Source organism: Myripristis murdjan, chromosome 14 (genome assembly GCF_902150065.1).
Source record: "Myripristis murdjan chromosome 14, fMyrMur1.1, whole genome shotgun sequence".
NCBI lineage: Eukaryota > Metazoa > Chordata > Actinopteri > Holocentriformes > Holocentridae > Myripristis > Myripristis murdjan.
Window position 1 is genome coordinate 23,774,955 of NC_043993.1, and position 26,101 is coordinate 23,801,055.

Sequence of the window (26,101 nt, forward strand, 5' to 3'; positions counted from 1 at the left end):
ACTGTCTCTCCATCAGACAACAGCTTTTTGGCTTCTGCTAGCTCCAGTGTTACTTTGTAGGAGGCATCAAGAGAACATTTTTGTATTGTTGTAGCTTTTTTGGAAAGTCTCTGCCGCTTAATTTACTTTATTTTAACATGTTTATTGATGCCAAGTCTTGCAGCACCAGTGTGTTTATCAGAGATGTCTCCATGGATGCTGTTATAGTGCTGGTTAATGTTATCACTCACACAGTCTGAAAACACATCAAACACTGTGGTCTACATTTGAATTCTATACACAGGGTTTCCATTGTCAATTTTTCTATTGCTCATGATGTCTTTAGCTCTCCACATCACAAAGTGGTGGGCTATGTGCGCTATGACCTCGGACCTCCGCTGACAAAACATAACATTATATGTAGACACCTGCTGGTTGAGATTGACCTACAGGCAGTGCCATCAAGCTACGTGGTGCCCCCCTACTAGCCAAAATGAAAGCAGTGATCTTTAAAGTAAATGAGAGTCAAAATCAATTTTTTTTTTTTTTTTTTTTCTCCAAATTTTGAAATTCACCTGGGGGCTACAAAATGAAGGTCAGTGGGCCACATGTGGTCTGCCCATGTCTGTCTTAGACCTAGCCGTAAAAATATGCCTAAATCTCTGTAGCAACTGCAGTCTGACACAAATAACTGGCAGTAATTATACTGACTGTATAGCAACAAAAAAAGGCTTGAGATTAATGACTCATTGAAATAACTTGTGTGCTGTAGCATCAGTAAAGCAAACTCTAAGCTAAAAGTGAATAACCAATGACTGTGGGAGTTGTGAGAAAATATATGGTTGAATAGCTGAACTTTTCAAAAGATTTATGAACATACTGAAGTGTTTGTTGTCTGATGTGGTACGTACATGTAGTCCAGTTCCATTTTTCTTCATCTTTTTTCTTTCTGTGTACAACATCTTTTAATACCTAAAGCCCTTGATTAACTGACTGGTGTAAGTTCACAGCGCAAACTCTCTCAGGATAAACAGCAGACTTCTTGTAATTTTGTACCTGGAGGTAATAGCACAGAGCAGGCACAACTGAACCCCTTGAAGGAATAAATTACCAATAGGTATGGGGAAGGCTGGCTTCAATTATGGCCAGTCAAATCAGCTCCTCTCATTACTTTTAAAATCTTTGCGCTCCCCCACTGGCGCACTGACAGTTGTGTAATGAATGAGGATGATCCAGACGGGCGTCTCACAACAGGAGGCTGATGCTCTTGTCTGGCTGGAGTCCTGAGTGGTGAGTGTGTTACACCATGTATATGCGTCTGTGGGCAAATAATGCCCCATTTTAAGCTGAATTCACATTTCTTTAGATATTAGTACACATAATTTTTTTTTAGAATGACAGTGATTCACAGAGTAACGAGATGCAGGTACAACTAACTAGTACAATGAAATTTGTTTCCATTATTTGGATGGCTTCATGTACTTCATTTTAAGTACATTGTTATACCCCAGTGACTATGCTGAGGAAATGTATTACCTGCTAAGACATTTGGAAAGTCTTAATTTTTAATTTTTTTGACAATGTGACAATCCAGATTTCACTGCAGTGGCTTGGCAAGGAAGCCGCCGCCCCTTAATTTGATTGACGTCTAAATCGCAGATATTTCAGATAATCACAGCAGACACACATTCAACCAACAGCACATCACGAGTACTACAACTGCTGAGATAGCCAACATAAGAATAACGCTGTGTCCACATTGGTACAAAATGCTTTCTCTAATGCTACTTATCTTCACCAGTCAAAAACATTGCCAGTATTAATTAATTATTACAAGTAAGAGTTGTAGTTGTGTTTGCAGACCCTCATTATTCAATAGTGCCAGTATTTTAGTCTTAGTGGCTGAAAATTTTGTTGGTCATCTTTAAATGATTATTTAAAACCTCACACATTATATTCACGTAGTCATTGGCTGTGCTCACACACTACTGCCACCATTGCCAGTAATGTGAGAAATCCAATGGGCTGACAAAGCCCGCTTATAGTACATGATTACATTAAGTGACAACTTTGAATAATAATGTCTGAAGTATTCCGGTTATCCAGTAAGGATTTGGAAAATTCACAGAATTTGGGGAATTTTCTGTTGTTTTACCAAAACAATTACAGTCATGATTCTGCACTAGCACATCATGTTGTTCACCATTATCATAGACCCATATAGAAATTGCAAAATACCATGTGTCAGGTGCTTCTTTAGAGGAACCTAATGGAAAGAAAGAGATGAGTATGGACCAAGGATTAGTGATCTATGAGTTCAATGATGCAAGGTGGAGACAAAATCATTGCATCCTGTGTGTCTCCAGGATGTCACTGCCCACTCCCTTTACCCCTAACGGCAGCACTGGGTAAACTCTGAAGCACCAAGCCAGCTTGGTGTGCACAAAAGTGCAGTAAAAGAAATTTTGTGTTGACTTATTTCAGAGGTTTGCTAGATTTATTTAAAGGACCCACACTGGATGAGATGTGCACAATTACGCAGCACTTTGGTAGTTGTGGTGTGTAATTGCTTGACACTCCACATCCCTGAAATTACAGGCTGCAGATGGAGTATTCATACCTGTCTTCCTGCCTTAAGATGGCTGCAAGGATTACATCAACCGAAAGGCAAAGCCCTCATAAATCCTACAAGCAGTTGTGGATGACAGATGTTGGTAATAATCAGTGCTAAATCAAGCCCCTACAGAGTGTCGTACATGCATTATTGCTTTAATTGCATTATAGAGGTGCCAGTCTTCAACTTAACAGAGACTCAATTTGATTCATGATTCACTTGTAATAATTTAAGACTATTCATTTTGATTTTTAAATCACAGTTGATTCTATTCAGGACTTTTAGACAAATTTTTATGTTCATTAAATAAAAAAACAAACATGCACAATAATGGTAGACTTTCCTTTTTCCTTTTGAAATGTGAACAATTAGAATAATTCCTTTAACATTAATTCTTCTAAAAAGCATTATTGACTCAGGCTGAAGTTAGAGTGATTAATTCCATTTATTTATTTTAGCAGACTGTTGCAGATCGATGCAATGAATGGATTCTTACACCCTTATTGGATTATAATCTCATTTTTAATGTGCATGTTTTCTGGTTGACAAATTAAGTAAAACAGACAAGTATGATGCATACAAAAGGGGTGATTTTGGAGAGGTCTATTTGCCTGCATTACTACACCAACTCAAGCCACAAAACTAGGACAGAGTGCCAGTGTTTATGAAGAGACATGGTCTGAGTAGGTGGAGGTGCAGTTTTGATAAAAAGAATTGTCAAACACCAACCTGATTTATATTGACATTCGCCTCTAGTGTGCTCCCCGGCAATTTCAGAGCCAGCTTTGTCATGGCAATGGGTGCAGGTGGAAAAAAATATGCTTGTGTCCATCAAAATTGCTACTTGTTCACCGCATTGTGTTTATCCCTTATCTACAGGTATGGTGTCGCCGTTTGCCGCATAGTTATAACCTCATTATACAGCATAATAATCTTTGTGTGTGTGTGTGTGTGTGTGTGTGTGTGTGTGTGTGTGTGTGTATCCAGATCACAGAGCTGCTGGCAGAGCTGGCTGATGAGAGAAACACTGGTGAGTCAGCATCCCAGTTGCTGGAGACTGAGACTTCAGAGAGACTTCGCCTGGAGAAGGACATGAAGGATCTGCAGGCACAAACAAGCACACACACACACACATACACATACACACACACACACACACACACACACACGCGATCACTCACCAATACTAAAATATCACAAGTTCTGCTTTATATATATTTCAAATGAAACAAATGAAATGTTTTCTTCTTCGGTGAACATGTGAACTGTAGGCGAAGTTTGATGCCATGAAGAAGCAGATGGAACTACAGGAGATAGAGGTGATGGAAGCTCGGCTCCTCAAAACATCAGAGCTCAACGGGGAGATAGATGATGACGATGATGATGCAGGTCAGTTCCAGTCCCAGCATTTCGTCATTGTTAGCAAGACAAATGGTTAAAGCAGGGACCAGAGGCCCTGGCCCTGAATCCATCACACGATTCACTGTCTGCATTAAAGGTTCACTATGCAAAACTGTGGAAGGCTGATTTAGTGAGGACTTTTAGACTCAGCTGACAAAAATTCACCCTCAGTACACTATTTAAAATGACTGAAGTGATTGGATGTTATAGTGGTATAGTGGTATACAGTGGTATTTGTTGGTCCATGCAAGTGTAATAAATCCACAAAGTTTGGTTCATTAATTCCTTCCCTGTCATGAGAGCACGCGCTTCACATCCCACATTCCAGGCTCAAGCGTGACCATCGACAGCTTTCTGACAATGAGGGCGGACAGAGACCTCGGAGAGAGCAGTCAGCCTATGATGGCGGACACTGTCTGGGCTTCTGGCCATTGCAGATAGTCCCTCTCATCCACTGCGCAACACTATGGAAGCACAGGAACATGTCAACTCAGACTATCAGAAACTTAGATTATCTGTCTAACCATCTGTCTGTCTAACTCTCCATCTAGAACAGAACAACCACATTTGTTTTGGTGTCACTTTTAGTTCACTATTCCGCCCCTGGTTTCCAAAATGGCAAAACTATTTCACGGCGGAAAATAATCTTTATCTACTTCATTCATTTTGGAACAGTACACTCCTGAATCACTCACATTTTCACAAATGGGAAGTAGTTAATGCACCAAACTTTGTGGTTATGTTACACTTGCACAGACCAACAAGTACCACTATATGTGTAAAAATCCAAACTATCATTTTAAGGTTTGAATAGATGTAGAGTGAGATTTACTGCACCCCAGATGACGGCCCTTGATATAAAACGTACCGTAACATAATCCGAGATTATTATTATATATAGGGGCAAGACATGGACAGATGGGATGTGAATATAACGAGTATAGAATAGCTGATGATGTCATACATCGTTGTATACAGTGTACTGTACCACTTAATTCTTTTTCTTCAAATCCTATTCCATCTCAGTAGTCAAAGCCACTCTAATCCATCCATCTATCCGTCCAGTTCTGAAATTAGGAGAAGACATTTCTCTGTCTTTGGAATCACAAACTTGGCCAACAGTATTTTCAAACATTTTTTTGTAAGTTCTCTATTTACTTTACCTAGTGTCACCCTCAGCAGCTTGCCTAAGCCTGGCTAATGGGCAGTCCAGTTCTGGATACCAGAGGCATAATTTACTGATCCGTTCATACTGGCATTATGTGCACAGTTTGAAAATTCTCCCCTACACTAATCGCAACTGTGGGAATGAGAGAACGAGAGGCTCTGTCTGACTGGTTCAGCAGGAGACATGACAGTAAGACTGGGTCACATCTTGCATAATTGTATTAAGTGTATTTTCTAAGTTTGGGATTTACAGCTAGGGGATTATGATGTTTGCTCTCAGGCATACACCCTGTGCCTATTGCTTTCCAGTCTCCCCCTGCTGGGAAAGAGAGCGTCTACTGAGACTGTATTATCCTTAAGATTTTTTTCTCTCCTGTGTCCCCTCTCCCCTTCAACCCACCTCAGCAGACAAGCCATTACAGAGTATATCAGAATTCCTAGATGAATGAGAAAATAATCGTCGGGATCAGAGCTGGTGGCCCCGCAAGTTGTCATTATGCTATATATATGCTAATGAGCGGCACTGATGGAGGAGCGGGTGTTGGTATGTGAAGGGGAAATGGACAGCTTGTGAAATGATAAGGCTTGGAAATGAACCTAAACCTGAATGTCTGCCTGGCCACTGTTATAGTTCTGATAGCCTCTGACAGCTCCAGAATTAGGGTCGGCTAAGAACTGTGGAGAGTGCCACTTAGACATGTCCTGCTCTAACTACTATTATGATGTGCTCTGAATTTTTACCTCAGGTTTATCCAAGATTATAGCTGAAACTTAAAGTCTGCTTTGTAGTTTCCCCGTCGGAATTTTTTGACCTCATAAGGTTGGGATTTGATGAAAGAAGTTTTATTTCATGAAAAGATTATATTATTTCAGTCCTTGAATGTGATAAGCAGCACAGGCAGTACAGTACACTCTGTAATCCACAGCATCCACTATTTCAGAGCTCTTGAGCCTCTTCCTTTATTCAGCCCCATAGTCTTGCATTAAAGGCAGAGGACGCCCAAATGTCACACAGACATTTTCTGAACAGTGTGTCTATCCTCCAGGAGGCGAGTGGCGGCTAAAATACAACCGGGCTGTTCGTGAAATGGAGTTCACCAAAAAGAAACTCCAGCAGGAGTTTGAAGACAAGCTGGAGACGGAGCAGCAGAGCAAAAGACATCTTGAGAGAAGGGCAAGGCTCTGTTCTATTATTAGACCATTAAAATATCCAAGTCTGTTATTGTGAACACAGACCCACAGCCTGTTACGTGTGATTTAAGGACTTTTGTCACTATAAATTTCATAATATCCACATGTACTGATCTGCCATTAAAAAGGAAAAAAAAAGAATAGTAAAAAAGAATGAGCATGTGTGTCCACGTGTGTGCGTGTGTATGTTGCAGCTGGCTGATTTGCAGACAGATAATGAGGATGTGCAGCGCTCTGTGCAGCAGCTGAAGAAGAAGTGCCAGAGACTGACAGCAGAGCTGCAGGACACCAAGCTTCACCTGGAGGGCCAACAGAGCCGCAACCATGAGCTGGAAAAGAAACAGAGGAAGTGAGCCCAAACAAGCTATCTATCTGTCTGTCTATCTATCTATCTATCTATCTATCTATCTATCTATCTATCTATCTATCTATCTATCTATCTATCTACTCATGGGCACACACAGCAAAGATAACATATTGCTTTTTTCTCCTTGAATGACTCGGTGCAGATGTGTTGACCCACCCTGGAGAAGAAGAAAGTTTTCTTTAATTTGAATAGCAACTGAGATGGTCTGTAATCTGTGGAATTGCATTAGCTGAGAAAATGACTCAGACTTTAAGCACTTGAGAAGCCATCGCTGTGGCAGAATGTGATCTCTCCCCTGTGGCTAATTGAAGATGCTCTGTGGGTGAAATTATTTTCAGCTGCGCTTCACAGAGGAAAAAAAAAAGGGAATTACAGCGAGCTGACAGCATGAAACACTTAGCTGTTAAGTTCACCAGCCATAAGTGTTTCTGCCCTAGACAATTCAAGAAAACATTATTATGCACATTATTACAACCCAATTCTAAATTGATGGCTAATGAAAATGGATAAGATTTGAGGATAAAACAGAGGCAGTGCTTTACTCATGTTGGTCTATGGGGTGTGTACAGTCTGATGGCTCCTCCTAAACTCAAACAGCTTCTAATAACTAGACATGGGGTTAGTTACGCTGGCTTAGACAGTGAATGCTTTGGAAAAGAATTTCCTGGATCTAGCATTTTTTCGTTTAAAACAACATCCAGACAGATACTGCATCATTTTTCAAGATCTCGACAAATCATGATGACAAACCATTTATACATGTAGGTATTTATCACACTTCCCAGTGTTGTATTGTTTAAACTTGGCATACACTTGGCGCTGTGTCTAACCACGTAAAAATGCGTAAAAAGTGTAAATCATCTGAAATGTGATTGAAATCCCAAGAAGATGATAGGAAATTGCACTGAAATTGGATCCAAGGCGCATTTGAATTCTGATTAATCAGGTTTGATCAATCAGATTTCAGACGCTTCTTGAAAGCCTCTGGGTATGTTTACACTTGTGTGGCTAAGCACAGTTGGATAACTCATGATGCATTTGCCTACTGTAAACACGTAAAAGTCTCTTAATGAGCAAATGAGTCCACATGACTGATACACTCATATCTGTTACAGGAAATTCTCAAAGAAAGAAGTCCAGTTTACAACGGATAGTAGCTGATTACTGTAACATCTTAATCTTTTGTAGCATCACATTCCATTAAGCTACATGTGCATATGTGTGTGTGTGGATGTGTGTGTATGTTCCAGATTTGACCTGGAGCAGGGCCAAGCTCAGTCCGAGGTACAAAGAGAGAAGAGCCAGAGGGAGAGGCTGGCTCGAGAGAAGGACTTAATGACCGGCGAGATGTTTAGCCTCCGCCAGCAGCTGCAGGTGGGCTGCACAACACACCCTTGATATACTCTAATGGACAGAGTGTCTGCTTATCACATCTGCATGACATAACTGGGCTTCTCCGTTCCAGATGTGTGTCTTTAGTGCGTCTCTGTGCTTCACCACCTGCAGGACAAGGACATTGAGCTGTGTGCGGCAAATGTGAAGATGCAGCAGCTAGATATGGAGCTCCAGGATCTCTCCTCCCAGGAGTCCAAGGATGAGGCTTCGCTGGCAAAGATCAAGAAGCAACTTCGCGACCTTGAAGCCAAGGTGAAGGACCAGGAGGAGGAGCTGGACGAACAGGCGGGAACCATCCAGATGCTGGAGCAGGTACAGTTTGGATGAAATACTGTCCAAGGGGAGTGATGTGGTGTTTCCCCAAAACAGCTCATTCAACATAGGAGATAATTTCCCTCTTACCCCCTATTGCAATCAAGCCATCCAAAGTATAGTACGATTTGGTGAGGTTTCTAATCTGCCACCCAGCAGCCCAATGCAACAGGGCTGTATGGATGTTCATTGTGGCAGAACAGAATAGATAACCGCCATGATCCTCGGCCCTCGGAGTGATGAGTTTCATTGGGAAATATTTCCTGCCAAAGTACACGTAAACAGTATGTATCCGCCTCTAATTTGTAAGTGGGAAAATATCCCCTTTTGTAGTTTAGGTAAACTGTTATTTCACGTTAAATGCAGTATGGGAGGGCATTTGAAGAAGAGTTTAAAAAAAAACAACAACAAAAAAACCCCATAGCAGTAACCTACTATCCTTATATTCTTAAAGAAGTACCATAATGTATCTGAATTTTGTTCAAGTAATCATTTTGTGGGCACAAGTGCAATATTTATTACAAGTGGTTGGTTTCTCATTTTGAACATAAACGAAAAACAAACACACTGAAGTTTCGGGTTCCCAGTTTTTCCCCTGTGTGCTGTTATTTGTGTGTATTTTGTGGTGTCCATGTTTGTGTTTTTATTCGCCTTTGTTACTGTATGTGTTCCCTCATCATGTCGACAGGCTAAGCTGCGGCTTGAGATGGAGATGGAGAGGCAACGGCAGACCCACTCTAAAGAGATTGAGAATAAGGATGAAGAGGTGGAGGAGATCAGACAGTCCTGCAGTAAGAAGGTAGGCACTGCTTTTTCACATTTATTGTCACATTTATAATCTACCTGGCTTTTTTTCTGTGCACAACCTCTCCATCTTCAACTAAAAATATACTGCACCTGGCCTGGTCAAGGTTTCATAGCAGCACTGAGGAGCACTCATTTTTATTCACAAATTGTGTATTGAATTTTGTTCTTGCATGTGTCACATCTTGAACAACTGGCAGGGTAATTTCTATGGTATTTTTATGGTGCTCATTATGATTATGGCTTACACAATTACACTGAAGTTCTTGAATGTGACTTTTGGTGAAAATAGCAATTTGGCTGGACTGCCAATATTATTTTTGTTATGGTAGTTTCATATCATATACAAAACAATCATTGAAAAAGAAAAACTACAAATAGTTAGTATACATGTGCACTTCAAAGCTGAGTCATGACAACCATAACACTCCTAAAAATGAATTATGGGTGTTTCATCTGCACTGAGATATTCCTGTTTTATATTTTTTTCTTTTCAATTTGTAATTATGGCCATCAAATTTGACATCCTGATTTTAAACAAGAGACTTTTTGTAATCCTGTGTCACTGCGGTATTATGAAGTATTTTATATGGAACGTAACATTTTGTGTATTTGTAATGCCGCATATAGCAAATTTAAATTGGCAATAAATTCCCAAGTATTTGGTTATTAATCATTATGAAACAATAAAATGCTGACAAATGTATCCACTGAAGAAGTGTTTTGATGTGCAGATTTGTGAACTATTTTAGATATCAGGCAATTTGAATATAGTAATGACAAAATCAACAAAAGAGAGAACACGAAAACTATGTATTTGTGTCAATATACAACATATAAAATTTCTTTTTGCCAAGATAAAAGATTTTTTCCCATTCATCTGTGATGCCTTGTCTTGAATTCTTTTGCCACATCTAGAAACTTTGAGGTCTCTGTTACTGGCATCTGTTTGCGTCTGACCTGTGCGAGCAGCTGTGTCGTACAGCATGATAGATGATGTGTTGCGTCTGACTTTGTTTAGCAGCGGTCATCTGTTTGCACGTCCTGACACTCTGTTCATGTGTCCTGCAGCTGAAGCAGATGGAGGTGCAGCTGGAGGAAGAGTATGACGACAAGCAGAAAGTCTTGCGTGAGCGAAGAGACCTGGAGTCCAAACTGCTGAACGCTCAGGACCAGGTACTCCCATCACACTGCCGCTCCTCACTACAGAACAGAGTGTGCCACTTCTTTTGATTGGAAAGGGCTGCTTTTGAGTCCTGTGGCGTGCTATAGGTTTTGATGTGGGATTGAAAAAAAAAAAAGAGCACATTTGACAGTACTTGCTGCAGTGGAGTGTTTTGTCTGGCAGGTGAGCCATAGGGATGTGGAGACAGAGAAGAGGCTGAAGAAAGACCTAAGGAGAACCAAAGTGCTACTGGCTGATGCCCAAATTATGCTGGACCACATGAAGAACAACGCCCCCAGCAAGAGGGAGATCGCCCAGCTCAAAAATCAAGTACACTGATCAATTAACTGTGCATCAAGAAAATCCTTAACCATAGCTTCACATTGGCTAGTAATGGTAGGAATACTACCCTTTTCCACCAGAGCAACACAGGAACCTTTCTGAGGAACAAGGAACCTTTACCCCACCAGAGGAAGTCCCTCTTATTGCCCTGGGGGTTGAGTTCCTGGGCCACAAAACAGCAACAATAAAAACAAGCAATAATTAAAATCATACTGTATCAATAGCACTAAAAGACAAAAACATGCCAAATGTAAAGATCAGTAAATAAGTAAAATAACTCCACATATGAAACAAAAATAGTAATCTACAATGAAAACTGCACCCAAAGTAGTGGGGGCAGTCAACATGAAGTTTTAGCATTGTGCATCCTTGAATGATTAAACCTATGAGCAGGCTATTTTTAAAACAGCAGTGAGAAAATGGAAACTCAGTCTATTAAAACATAATTTCATCGCTCAGAGATCATTGAACCAGTAACTTAGAGAGAAACATCCAGCTTGTGTCCGTTTGAACACCGTGTCACAGTCGATCTCCATCGCTCTAGGTCTTATAGCTCTTGTACCCTCAAATCTCTTTTTTTTACCTTTGCGCATCTCATCTCCTACAGCCAATGTAACACCACAGTGGCACAGAGGTAAATAATAAGGAACATTGAGTGTTCAGTGCTTTGCTGTTGAAATGGAAATGACTAGACGCCTCCTCCTTAACACATACACGAGAGCTTAGGCTTCTACTTTTGCTCTGGAGCCGTCTTCTTAGGGCAAGACCCAGGAACTTTGCCCCACAAACTCTTGGTGGAAAAGGGGCATAATTATGTGACATACTGACTAGTCCTAGTCAAACACACACAGACTATATAAACTTACCTTGATCTCAGCGTGTGAAAAGTCTGTCCAGGCTCATAAATCCTCAGTCCTCTGCATGTCCCAGTATTTTAGTAAGATTTGGACATATCCTTGACCCTGGCCTCCTAATGTTTGTCCCTCACCCCCTCCAACCTTTCCTTCCCTCCTGTCTCTCACAGCTGGAAGAGTCAGAGTTCACTTGCGCAGCTGCAGTGAAAGCTCGTAAGGGCATGGAGATTGAAATAGAGGACTTACACATCCAAATGGACGATGTGGTCAAAGCCAAGATGTCGGTGAGTCCAACACAAACTGTTATCCTGCACCCAAATTGTTGTGAGCATCCACATGTGTGGATAGTGTGACACTGCATAGGAAGATTGAACAGCACAGACTGCTTTCAAGTTGTGTCACTCACCAGAGTTGCCTAGAATGTTAAACACATCCACACATACCTGTTTCAACATCCATAGGTTGAATGTGTGTTATCATCAGTCATGTGTATTTCATCTCTAAAATCATTTTAAGAATGTTTCCATCTAATGAACGAATTATATAGCATGCATACAGTTTTTTGTATTTTTTTTTGCCCAGGAGAAATAGCTTTATGTAAATATGTTTTGCCCCTCTCCTTTTGATGAGCAAATTAAACCAAAAGGAAAACATCAACAAAAATGTTTAATTAATAGAGAACTTGTGCCTATCAAATTTCCCCTCTTCAAAATGCAAAAGGGCAGTGACATTAATATGCATACATAATCCATCCATGGTGGAGTATTGAAATAATAAATGCCCTTTGGCATATGTCTCATTTCAACATTTTGCTGTAATGGATAAATAAGCTTTGTTGAATGTTTTTTTTTTTTTCCATCTGCTCATTAATGGCTGTCTCATGAGAGTACTGCCTGCATTTCAGAAATGTAGACTGCGGATGTTTGTGTCTCTAGGGACGACACACAGAGTGCTGTGTGCCTGTGCTCCGCTTGTTAATTGCTGCATTTATGACGAGGAAAGGTCTTGTAAATGTCTCAGATTAGAGGATGCATGTTGAGGGCCTGAGTCTGTCTCTCCTGAACAGAGAGGATGAACTCTGAATAGTACATGCCCAGTGTACTGCACTGGCTGCACTTTTCCCCGTCTAAATGAGCCAATTGATTATCTACAATTGGTCTCATCCTCCAGCCAGAACCCTGTCCAGATTGTGTTTCATTGCCATTAGAAGAGATTCCAGGACTGCCAGGGCTTGGCCAGCTAATGGCCATTTATCATATTAAGTAGCTCGTGAATAAACCGTGCCATTCTGTACTGAAATGTCCTTCCTTCTCTCTTTGTCTCCCAGCTAGAGGAGCAGGTTAGCCGTCTGCAGAGGGAGAAGAATGACCTGCAGTCCCGTATGGAGGAGGATCAGGAAGACATGAATGAGCTGATGAAGAAACACAAGGCTGCGGTCTCCCAGGTAATCTGGCCTACCAACATCACTTCTACCTGTTTGATAGTCTACATTCGATAAACCACTGAACCACGAGTCTGTCACCTACTCTACAAGACCGGAAGCTCTGGCCAGCAGTTATCAGTGTAATGTGGTTACTTTATTCAGTATCGAGCAGTGTAAGGAATTAAATTTTCAAATTTGGTAATTACATTACAGTTACTCTTCCTATAACACATATGTTACTGTGGTACTGGCCTTTTCTTTCCTTTGTTTGGTTTAATATGAGTGGGTTACATAACGTGCATATGTTGCTACAAAGTAGCTGAAATAATTAGTCAATTGATCAGTTCAATTAATCAGAAAATTAATCGATTATAATTTTTACAGTCAATAGATTAGTTATTTATTATGTAAAAAAGCCAAACATTTGCTGATTACAGCTTCACTGAGATCACTAAGATTCTAAGATTAGCTCACCTTTATCTGTTCATGTCATCAAATTAATACTTTGTTTTTTGGTGTTGCTGGTCAGACTGAGGAGGCCGCTTTAAGGCATCACTTTGGGCACTGGCTCTTACCATGATAAGTAATTTTTAAAAAAAATACCAGATTAATGAAAAAAATAATCAGTAGATTAACTGGCACTCTGCTTACTTTTAGCCGTTGGATGTATTCCAGTTACTTTAAACTTATTTTTTTCTTTTGTGTAGTTGTTCTTTAGACTGTTTGCCAGGGTGATGTGCAAAGTCACACCACACAGTTTAGCTGAATCTTGGCTGCGCCTTTGCAGACTTCATTTAGTAGAGCTAAATACTGGCATGTGTTTGGTCAGGAGCTCTACTTTGTTCTCCTCATTCAATAAAGGGGATTAATTTAAGATGTCTGTCCACATCAATCGTTTAAATGAAATAAAAGCAGTTAGGGCTGGAGTATTTGGCCATGTAAATCCAAGCTAATACTATTGCTTTTTTTTGTCAAGGGAGTAACGGATATGTAGGTAATGTAACTAGCTATGAATTGAATTTCCTGTTGAGTCACTTTTTAAAGTTACTCAGCTTTTTAAAGTGACTCAACAGGATATTCAGTTTTCAGTAAATTCAGAAACTCAGTAAATAATGAGTAATGTATTACATTTTCTGAGTAACTTGCCCAACGTTGGTAATCATCTGTAGAAAATGATAGTATGATTAATGGACTGTGACCCAACACCAGAAATAATACAATTTGCTTTTTTCTGTGTATTTAGCTTAACACATTGGGGAATACCATATCTCTTTACATTACCATGTTGCTAACATGCTGTTTTTTTCTCACGTAAATACAAATGCTTTGAGATGAGATGTAAAAATCTGCTCCCTTCCAAATACTGTACTCTATGTGCTGTGCCATTATTTGCTGCCATCAGAGAGAGAGAGATGCAATCTGTCCTACAGCAGATGACATGAATTACACATTATTTGGCATAGCTGCATTATTTTCTTTGAACCCTTGACACTGAAAGTGCAAACATTTTTTTCCACAGATAATTGAATTTTTAAAAGTATATTCTCTCTCTCACTCTTGCTCTCCCTCTCGTTCTGTCTCTCTCTCGCTCGCTCTGTATCTCTCTGTATCTTTTCTTTCTGTCTCTTCGCACACAGACACACACACATTCACAGGCACACACTGCCTCCTCTGTATACTGACTTTATCTATGTGTATGTGTGTGCATGCTAGTCTGCCAGGGACTTGAGCCAGATCAGTGACCTGCAGGCCCAGCTGGAGGAGGCCACAAAGGAGAAGCAGGAGATCCAGGAAAAGGTACAAGAAAGTATTCAAGAGAACTATAGCTGCCTGGAAGGAGACCGCACGCTGCCTCAAGTCTTCCTTCTGATTAGACCTCTACACTTGGCAGACTTTCTCTGATTATTGTGACAAAAAATGCTGGTTCTTTGTGGCGGCATTTTCTCAAAACTTCGATGCAATTTGCATTCAAGTGGTGGGAATCAGTAAAAATTCAAATCAGGGGAAAAAAAAAACTATACTTTTGCTACCGTCTACAAAGAAAGGGTCATGCTCATGAACCCAGCAACTTGTTTCCATGGCTTAACAGATTAATCCAAATTAAAGCACTTGCTTTGTACTTAACTCTGACCTTGATGCACCAGCAGTTTGTCTCTGTTGTTGTTTTGGTATTGCAGCTGAAAAGTGAAGTTAACATTTTGCTCGTGATCCACTGCAGCATTTTTATCTTCACTTTTGTGTAAAATATGAAGACAGTATTAGATAAATGAAAGTTTTTTTTTCTGGTTTTCATTTTACAAATGTAAAAGCACCATCATTAGTTTGGCTTGTTTATTTACAGGCCGATTCCACCATTTGATGTGGTAAAATGAGATCACTGGGTGAAATCGCAAGACTTGATTTGGTCATTTTATGCAAAAGTGTTGAAAAAAATGCAAGCTCTCTCAAATATTAATGGGTTTGGTTGAATTTACAACGCTTCTGCTGGTGCTATTATTGCAATGAATTGCAAAATCCTCCTACTCACACTTTAATTATGGCCTCTCAATACTTGCCCTCAGAGGAGTCATACATGCAATGTCTTCCTCTTACTTATCATGCAAAGACCTCTATATTTGCTAGTTTCTTTTCACATTTTGCACACACCATACTTTTGGCATTATTAAAGACCTGCATGCGAACGCAGCAATAGCCATCTAAAGTGTCAGACTTTGGAGTGGTTGTCACATTTCCAACAGGAGGAAAGCATGCCCTCTTTGGTAATATCAAAGGAGAGCTCCAAACCTCCTTGACTCAGATGCAGAGTCCGTCATTTGGTGCGATGCTGCACTTTGGGTCAGTATTCATTATGACATATCTTTCTCCCTTTTATCTGACAAGAGAAAATTATTCAGATGGAACAAGTGTGGCACTGATTTTCCCCCTCCACAAAACCTGTGAAATAACTTTGTCAGCCTGATCCACAGCTTGTCCTTCTGTCCATTTGTGGCACATGGGGGCTTATCTTAGTTTATCATTAATGACTCATGACTTGAAACACTGTACTACTATGTACCAACAAAACAGCTGGACTAACTGTTTACAAGAAAGGTGAAAAAAGAGTGTTTTCATTCACTTTTAACATCAGTAGAGAGTATTTGTAGTATTCACTTAAGAGGAGCTGGAGAAACAGAGGTCAAGGAGGAGGTGTATACTGAGCAGAGCACCTCAGGGAGTGATGATGACCTGTGTGCGTGTGTGTGTGTGTGTCTGTCTTTCTTTTAGCTTCATTCACTGCAGAGCCAGCTGGAGTTCCAGGAACAGTCCATGGTGGAAAAGTCTCTCGTGAGCCGCCAGGAGGCCAAGATCCGTGAGCTGGAGACCAAGCTGGAGTATGAGAGAACACAGATCAAACGCTTAGAGGTGAGATAATCCTTTCTGTGTTGTGTAATGTGATAAAGGTAAAAGACATGCCTGGTGAACTAGTACATCTAAATTTGACATTTTAAGTTACTACTAATAAAGAGGCAGATGTAGAACGAAAGGGTAAAATGTCCAGCTCCAAATCTGTGAGGTGCTGGTTCAATAAAAATCCACCAAAGAGTAAATGTTTGATCTTGAGTAACTTGGTCATTTCTTGCCCACAGTACACACAGAAATGTCAATAGCAAGGAGGGGGAAGTGGGCAACTTAGCACCATTGTTCAAACTACAATGCCATTTCAAAAGTGAACAAGGGGTCCGACTATGTTTGACGAGGAACAAGCTTGTGAGGATTAAGGTAGAACAAAAGAGCAAATTTGGTATCTTAAGTGGAATTCCCTTGACACTGTCTGTGTGAGCTGTGTGAGAGGTAGAGGTCCACCTTGTTGTTCCCAAGGTCTCATGTTCCCAGGACCCTCCCTGAATAGATTTATTTTTTTCCAAACTGGGAAAAAGTTCCTTCAGTGTAATACTTTTAAAAACTGAAAACAGCTTCATGTTGCCACAATCCTACGTTCCCTCATCATATAAAGAATAAGAATAACGTCCATACCTCTGATACCTCTGTTATGTTAACAAAATGCATAACCTGATTTGAAGGAAGCATAGGGCACAGGTGGTGATTTGATAAGTTAAGTTGGAGAATATGGATAATGCAGCAATCTCCAATGGGTCACCTGACTTTGAGAGTGTGGACAGGGTAGAGGACAGTGGTTATGAAAAGATGGATGGGGTAATTATCCTTCAGTAGAAAAATATATTAAATGTGCAGTTTGGCTGGTTCTGGTTCTCCACCAAGATGGAGAAAATGAAATGTGTGTTGGTGAAGATAGTAGATAGACATTGTAAGATATTGTAGATAGGTAGCTATTGTTTTGTATGTTGCAATTCCATGTATTTGGCCAATGGTCAGGCCAGCACTTATACCATCTTTGTCAAAGTTTTGTCATTTTAATTCTAAGGTGTGGCTTAATCTATGCTTGTAAACACATCTATTTAAAACCTTCCCATCACTTAGTAGATTTTAGTTCAGGTTTACTCTAATGTGTCTATGGGGGCAGCTATCTGAAAAACCATTTCAGATATCCACTGAGCATCCACTGTAAGATAATGCACTTTTTGTTAATATACAAGAGGTATGGACATTTGCCTTCTTTTTCGTTGAATGAACATATCATTGAAGAAAGGGGCTGCTTGCAGTTTGAAAGAATTGCATTGAGGGGCCATAAGACTTTGGGAACAAAGGACTTTAGGAACATAAGACTTTGGGAACATAAGACCTTGGGAACATAGGACTTTGGGAGCATAGGACTTTAGGAACATAAGATCTTGGGAAAATAGTACTTTGGGAACATAGACACACTCCTGAGAAGTTACCCCATTCAACATGGTTTCCCCTTAGAGCCTGGTTGCCCGTCTGAAGGAGAACCTTGAAAAGATAACGGAGGAGAGAAACCAACACAGCGCTGCAGAGAACCGGGAGAAGGACCAGAACAAGCGAATGCAGAGGCAGATAAGGGATCTGAAAGAGGAGATGGGAGAGCTGTCCAAGAAGGAGGCTGAGGCCAGCCGCAAGAAGCATGAACTGGTGAGGGCTCGGGAACTTCCAAAAATGTGGTGGCGAAATTGTTTCACACTTGACGCAATTACTTGGAATTTATATTGGAGGAGATGACCATGCTTCTTCTTAACCATGATCCATTCTCCAGGAAATGGACATTGAGAGCCTGGAGGCAGCAAATCAGAGCTTACAAGTGGACCTTAAGCTGGCCTTCAAGAGGATAGGTGACTTGCAGGCTGCCATCGAGGATGAGATGGAGAGTGATGACAATGAAGACCTAATTAATAGGTACAGCAGACTCTCAGACCCCTTTTAAACTAAAACCCCACTACTTTCTAGGATTTAAACTCAGAATAAATAGTTTAACCCTTCATTTCACGCATTCTGTACCCTGCAACAGCCCTGAGTAATTGCTGACTTTGGCTTCGATCAGTATAGGTGTAAAAGGGTCCCCTGCTATTTTGTGACTTGTGTAGGTACGATGATACAGGACATGCTCTAGATTTTAGGAAAGCAATTCGGTGTAAATCAAACCTGGGTAAAATATATTTTGGATTTGAGTCTGAGTCATGTCCAGAGTGTAGCTGTAATGGGGCAGAATGTCAGAGAAAACACTTTGTTTCAGTGAGGTTAGAAGTTTGTGACACCAGTTAACCTGGAGGTCAAATATGCAGACCTGATGCAAACGGCAAACTCAGTGGTAGTTTTTTTTTTTTTTTTGTGACGTAGCCCCAGATTAAGAAGAGTAAGAGTAGAATTTCCTATCTATCTATCTATCTATCTATCTATCTATCAGATAAATTAAATAAATAAAAGTGCCATTAGTTTTCTCCATAGAAAGGCAGGATTTGATTTGTGATTGCATGTGTAACCAAAGCACTTTTACACGAGGGTCTTAGCTACTGTCTGCAGTATTCACTCTGGCCTTTCTTTATGCAAGTTGCAAGAAAGCAACCAAATGAGAACTGCTAATTCTTTAAGCAGTCTGTCAGTCTTGAATCTATGAATTATTTTCATTCCCCACACCTTTCCTGTATCCGTTTCTCTCTTACCTCTGTTTTTTTACTCTTTGTACTGAGACTGTGAGTCATTCCACTGTGTCTCTGGTTCCCAACTAGCGTAGTTCTTGCCTGATTTAATTCAGTTTCTTGCTCCTGATCTTTTGTGTTTTTGCTGGTTTTCCCAGGTTGGTTATTCCTTCCCTCTGCTGAAAGGTTGAGGGTTAGACTAGTTCTTAGCCCTCTGAGGTAAACACAGTAATAATACAGAGCTCTAAAAGGACAATATATGCCCTGGCTCCGTTTGAGAATGAGGGCAGGAACAGCATGAGTTGACTTACCGAGTCCCTGCTTCACAATGCACTGTACCTGTGCGTGTGTGTGTGTGTGTGTGTTTACTTGCTCTTATTTTGCTCTTATCTGTGTATCTCACTTTTTTAATGTTTCTCTTTTTTCCTCCCCTTCTTTTGTTTCGTGTCTTCCTCACTTCTTGCAGTTTACAAGACATGGTGACAAAATATCAGAAAAGAAAGAACAAAACGTGAGAACAGAAAATGCATCCTTTGTTTTAGTCGTGGTGGTTTTCAAGTTGTTTTCTCACCCATTTCACCCACGAGAGAATAATGCAGTATTCCTGAATTTTCACAGTTTGTGTTATTCACAATAACAGTGTGATGAGAAGAAATTTGGAATAGAATAGAAAAGTTGCTCTAAAAGATATATTTCTCATAACATCGTATTTAAAGGATACTGGCGTTTGTAAAGTTTGTTTCAATTTTCTGAGTTGCCCCTCTACTTAACATGACTCCTGCTGGCGTCTGCAAACCATCTGGGCTTGTGTTCCTACCTTGCCACCACTCATTTTTGTACAATGTAAGAAACAACGTCCACAGACGTGAGCATTGCCTGAGGTAGATAATCCATAAACATGAAGCCTTACTTTGAAAGTCTTAAACAGTGCATTTTTTTCTAGTTGTTTCTGTTATATTATTCTTTTTATGTTACGCTCTGCTTACACTTGCAGGTGTCAGGTATTGAATTTTAGTTTGCACATTCATGTCTTTATTTGGGGAATCTTTGTTAGTCGGGACAGATCATTTCAAGCTAGGTTTAGTCGGTATTTTAAAAGCAACAAGAGACAAGTAAATGTTTAAAAATCAAATTACATATGGCATGCTCTGTGGGATTAGTTGTGGAAATGTAAATTACATGCAGACAGTAGTAGAGGGGCTATAAATCTAAATGACATTGGTATTCTCCTTTACTCGCAACAAGGCATTGCAGAGTAGCATAATGTATTACATTGTCAGATACTGCATCATTGTCTCATTGAAAATGATCAACCATCATCCTTTGCTTGATTTGAACAATCATCAGACACCTTTTCTTACTAAATTTCAAAGTAATATTTACAGTCCTCTGATGCCACAAAATAATTTCCATTCTTGTTTGTGCCTTCCACTTTTCAACAAAATGTACTGATGTATTGGGAATTACGTATGAGCTATTCCCAGGTTCAAATTGCTGTAGCAAGTCCTTCAAACAGACTCATCAAATTTTTTTTTTTTTGCAATTCAATATATAGAGTCCAGTAATGACTATGCACGCTGAACACTGAATAGAGGCAGTCTCATTATCGCTGCCCCTCAGCAGTGTATTAAGGATGTGCTACAGGATTTCAATTTTCACTGCAAAAAAATATCCATCTTCACTCTACAGCAGCATCGCATTTCAGAATCTTATTTATTCTAAAAGGTGAAAAAAGTCTGCTTGTGGGGTGAGATAACTTTACTTCTATATAACAGAAATCAACTTTATTGATTTTAACTTGTGATTATCCTGATACGAGTGAAGTGAGCTGACTTAATCTGCTCTGTTTTGACAGGGTTGCTATGGTCCTGAAAATCCTGGAAAAGTCACACAATTTAAAAATGTGTTTTCCAGGCCTGGAAATGTTCTGGGAAATGATAAAATATCCCTACATTTTTGGAAAAATCATGGGAATTTTTCTGTGACAACTATGGCAGTCTTGACAACAAGAGCTATAACCTGAGAGGGGAGAGCAATTAAGATATAATGTCCTCATGTCATTCTAAGAAACCAGATGATCAGAGTCAAGAGATGTGGTGGTTGCAATGAGATGTATTTTATCTGTGCTGTGATTCCACCACCTAATTGTGAAGGTTGCTTTACTCATTACACTGCAGACATGCAGTCATGAAAATTTGGTACATGGTCATGGAAAAGTCATGGAAATGTTTCGGAACTGAATTGGCAAATAAATGTAGAAATACTGTGCTGAGATATTGACAATTGTTTGTAGAAAATTCATGAAACAAGTGAAATTACATCAAAAACACGTGATGTCCCACTGACAGAACATTTTAAGAGCTATTATTTTCTGTAAGAAAAAAAAAATCACAGCTAGCAGTGTTCAGCACTGTTATTTTTCTATATTACAAAGATTTCCATTTTGTCTTTCTTGTGCATGTTTATTCATTAATTGTGAATGCTATATGCATGTGTCCTAACAACTGCAGAAAAAAAAAAAAAACACTTTCCGACTGACTAAATCCCATTTGCTTTCGGTTTTATGCAATGATAGCAATTTAATGCCATGTTCAATATTTTAAACATCATCGTCAGGGCATAATAAAGGAATGCAGTCTTCAGTTTGTAGCAGACATACCCTTTTATGATTTCATGCTTCAGCCTCTGATTGCTTCTTCAAAGACACATGGCATCCCACTCTGTATGAATCAATGCTCGTTGTTATCCATTTTTCATTAGGCAACTCGTCTGCATCAGTGCTCACTCTATTTGTGCAGCTCAAGGAAAAGAGAACTGATTTGCCATGTTTACTTAGTAGATTTTTTCCTCCCTTAATGCAGAAGCAATGTGGATAAACAATAATGGAAGGAATGTCAATATTTTTTTTAATGACTGCTTTGATACAAAGACTACAAAAGCAAAAAACCCTTACTGTACTGAGTGATAATGTAAAAATAGCTATGTTACATGAGAAGGTCTTTATTCATAATAGCCTTCTCTCAGCAAACTATCATCGCTGTATTGTCCATTGAATGTATCTCCTCCAGTAGTGAAGTTCATAGCTGAAAATTTACAATAGGACTATGGGTGTGCAGTGCAAACTGTGTAAATACTTGCATCAATACCCTGGAATTGATATATCTTTTTTGTTTTCCTACCAGCGTCTGAGATAAAATAATGTTAATTACAATGTGCCAATTATCCTACAAGAGAATATTTTGCACCCCATATAGATAGCATAAACTGATCCTGTGTGCTCTGTTTTCACCCATATGTAATCCACATATGTTGAATAAGAGTATGAGATTGGTAGGATCTACCAGAAGTGCTAAAGTGATAGGAACAAGCCATACATGATTTGATGCTGAGTTTAAGTATTTGTGACAAAGATTTACAACCAGTGGAGGCCGACTGTCAGAGGCAATTAACGTCCACCTCTGAATTCTTGGGGCTTGTTTGTATCTAGGAGCCTCAGGACTGGTTAGCTAGTGGTGTGGGGCCAAGGACAAATTGTTTGTGACACCATTTGCAAAGCACTCAATTGCAAGGCACCTTTTATTTCGTGTGTATGTGTACGTGTGTGTGTGTATGTGTGTGTGTGAGCGAGTGAAAGAGGGTATGAGAGGGAGAAAGAGAGAGCATGGAGTGTTTACTGTGGATAGGTCGCAATATGTTGGAGTGTGATGTATCATGTTACATAAAAGTCAGAGCATGTATTGTGGAGGTGAGTAACAGTGTCAGTTACCCCCACATTTAACCAGCTGTGAAACAAACCTCCCACCTCAGTATCACAATTCCATGACAGCGCTACAAGACGTTGATCCCCTTATCCATGTAATTCCTCAAAAGAAAAAAATAGAGCTCAAACTTGTTCCATCAGAGTTAGCTCATTATGATTTTATCTTCAGTTCAGATATTCCGTATCAATATGTATTTATCTTCCCATAGTATTGTTTAACACCATTTAGCTCCTGCAGTGTTTAATGTTCATCCTTGAAGCAAGCTTGTGAACCATTTTCCTCCTTTGTATATAAGGTGTATTCATTAAAAGCCAAACATAAACTCACCATGTTAGGTTGCTGCTTTATGAAGCACCTTTCAAATCAAATTCAGAAATGAGCAGGTTCTGCAGACACAAAGAAAATAAAATTAGGCCATTTAGCCTTCATGGGATCGTCATTACCCTGTGCCAAAAAAGCCTGGCTGGAAGGTTGATGACGAGAAAGCTAAATAATGGCTAAAAGGCCAATGTTAATGCTCATAACAACAGAAGTCCTGAGAGATACCATTCAATCCACAGTAAGAATTGGAGGCTTCTCTCATTCTCAGCATATGTGCTATCTCTCTCTCTCTCTCTCTCTCTCTCTCACTCACTTTTTCATAATACACTTCCCCTGCACACCCACACACCCACACATACCTTTTTCAAGGTAAAAAAAAAAAGGAAAAAACTTGGGGCTTTCTCGCATATCACCAAAAGAGAAGGGAGGGGGGAGAAGACACTTTGTTCTCTGTGTAAACATGATTGAATGTGTGACACGTCACCTAGTGACAAAGGAAACGGTACTCTATTCACTGGGAGATCTACGTCGCTGGCATGTTAATATGTGGACAAATGACAGAGCTCAGCAGTCTGGCTGTCATCTCAGACCTCTTCGAATATTGTGTTTGCTCCTGATAAGCATTTTGCATCCTGCTCCAAGCATCTGATAGATAAGCTCATCCAAGAAGAAAGATCCGTTACCTGCATTGGTATTTCTCCTGTTTGAATAATAGTAAACTGACTTTAGACACTGATTTCATTATATCTGCCATGCAGTGTTAGACAGGGCAAGTATTTGAAATTAATGAAGCATGCCTCTTTTGAAGCTGCAGTGGGTAAACAATTAATTTTAATTAATTGTCAAGATATAACTTACAGTCTGTCATGAATCATGAGGAAATGAAAAATGAAATTCAGAAAACTCGAAAACCCTGCTGTCACAGAGACAAGGTTGTGCACTAATGTTTTAAAAATCTAGCTCTGAAACAAACAAAAAAAAGCAACATGGCATTTGTATTTTTCTTTCCCAGATGGCCACAGCTTATCACAGTTGTGCATGTCAAGTGTAGCTTAGAGGTTTAGAACATATGCAACTGTTTAGCATGAAATGCAAATCAAATTGATTTTTACACATCATGTAGCCAAATGGAATACAGCGGCTAGCAAGGTGTTGTTGATGGTGGAGGTGGTGATTTCTTTGAAAGAGATGTGCTTCAGTTCACAAACACATTTTGCCCATGATGGAAGTATCGACTTGCAGCTTATGTCTTCTCACATTTCCTCGTCCCTACCTTGTCCCTGAAAATTAAATCCAGCAGACAATGGGATGTATAATTCAGAAATTTCACCTTGGATTTGAAACGAATCAACAAGAATCAACCTTATCCAGGTGGTATCTACCATACTTTTGAACGGGGCCTTAGGTCTCTGTATAGTGATTGTTACTGTCAGTCCCGGGGATAGAGGGCCATCTCACTGGCTCGACTCCAGTAACAGTCTCCATGAACAGGTTACATGCCACACACACACGCTAGCCACCCAGACCCAGCCAAACAAGTTAATTAGGCCTTCAGCGCTTCATTTACATTCTGCTTGCTGAATGCATTTTTTTGCTCAAACACTTCCATTGAAGGCACCTTGGATGTTTTTACAATTACTGCAAGACATAGCTGTTGCTCACCTGTAGCCTGTCTGGATTGCCTGTGCCTGATCTTGATCAAAATATTTTATTATGTGTGAAAGAAAACAACTATTGTTTGACTAACAAATAAAATCTGTCTGCATCTGAAAACTAACAATTGTTAGTTGTCCTCCATGTATGATTCATCTGCCGGTATTGCATTGTAAAAACATGTTCATCATCACAAGTCATTTAGTCACATGTTCTGTTTTACAGTCTCTCTCAATTGAACTTTACATTGTTTCATTGTATTGACACAAAGTAATTAAGGCAGGCCTCTTCACAAGTATCAAAAAAAAATCTTTGATTTAGGAAAATTCTTGGAACAAATCATTTTTTCATTGAAAACAGGCAAAATGATCTGAACCCACTGACAGCTGGCATTTTTTTAAACCTTGTGTTAAAAAAAATATATGATTTTAAAACTCCATGCTAGATTAAATGACTTGATAGGATGCACATTTTTGTTGTGTTGTGCTGTAGTCTCTGTCTACAGTGATGGATACTTCTTACTAACTCATGCTGATTTTGTTTCTTCACAGTGGGGATGAGACAGAAACGGACTCAGAGGTGGAGGACCGTGTGGATGGAGTTAAGTCATGGTTGTCCAAGAACAAGGGCTCCACGAAGACTCCGTCAGATGAGGGCAGCCTTAAGAGCACCAGGTTAATGCTTTCATCCCATTGCATCATGACATACCACCACCACACATCTCTGTGGTTACATAGTGATAAAGCTATCCTCATTTCCAGTCCTAAAAAGGCCCAGGATTACTTAGGGCAGTGAGCAACAGAGGGATGGGTGTTTCATATGATTAGGTGTCAGCTCTCTCTCCCAGTCATCTTTCTAATGACAGGAGGCGGCAGGGGGAAGCGGCTGCTGTCAAATTTATTGAAGTGGCTTGTGGCCAGTTGGCACAGCTGCTAAATGGCCCCTCTGCCACAGTTAGATGGATCTTCTCACTGGCTGATTACCTCACTTTCTATATACATACCGGCTATAGCCATAGGTAATTTATATAGCTTGTCTTCTGTGGCTCTTCTGGTTCCAAGGAGAGAATGAAAATGACAAATTCACAATATTGCAACATCAGGGTAACTTGTGAAGGCACAGAAATATGAAGTCCCAGTTACCACCTATCCTAAGTTTTGAGAGTCAGTTAAAACCATCTGGGTATTATGGTGTTGCATGTTGTTGAAAGTTGAATATTACGAAGGTTTATTCCTGTTAAGTTCAAGTTCCTTATTTTTTTCTCTCCCTGTCTCTTTGTTGGTTGTGTCTGTGGTGTCAATT

General features: G+C 39.9%; 1 protein-coding gene across 3 annotated transcripts in view; it reads left to right on the plus strand.

The window, feature by feature from the left end:
* The window catches only part of LOC115372106 (unconventional myosin-XVIIIa-like), an 86,979-nt gene that overhangs the window by 54,709 nt on the left and 6,169 nt on the right, over nt 1-26,101 (plus strand). For 2 of the 3 annotated variants that reach the window (XM_030069839.1, XM_030069837.1), the window contains exons 24-40: nt 3,581-3,700; nt 3,865-3,982; nt 6,208-6,335; nt 6,547-6,701; nt 7,970-8,093; nt 8,226-8,426; nt 9,115-9,225; nt 10,302-10,406; nt 10,579-10,725; nt 11,762-11,875; nt 12,919-13,035; nt 14,728-14,811; nt 16,279-16,416; nt 17,878-18,063; nt 18,185-18,324; nt 19,531-19,575; nt 25,351-25,473. In XM_030069839.1, the coding sequence (XP_029925699.1) occupies nt 3,581-3,700; nt 3,865-3,982; nt 6,208-6,335; nt 6,547-6,701; nt 7,970-8,093; nt 8,226-8,426; nt 9,115-9,225; nt 10,302-10,406; nt 10,579-10,725; nt 11,762-11,875; nt 12,919-13,035; nt 14,728-14,811; nt 16,279-16,416; nt 17,878-18,063; nt 18,185-18,324; nt 19,531-19,575; nt 25,351-25,473 (2,156 nt within the window). The remainder of the gene's footprint in view (nt 1-3,580; nt 3,701-3,864; nt 3,983-6,207; nt 6,336-6,546; nt 6,702-7,969; nt 8,094-8,225; nt 8,427-9,114; nt 9,226-10,301; nt 10,407-10,578; nt 10,726-11,761; nt 11,876-12,918; nt 13,036-14,727; nt 14,812-16,278; nt 16,417-17,877; nt 18,064-18,184; nt 18,325-19,530; nt 19,576-25,350; nt 25,474-26,101) is intronic. The other variant, XM_030069838.1, reaches the window with a different exon arrangement.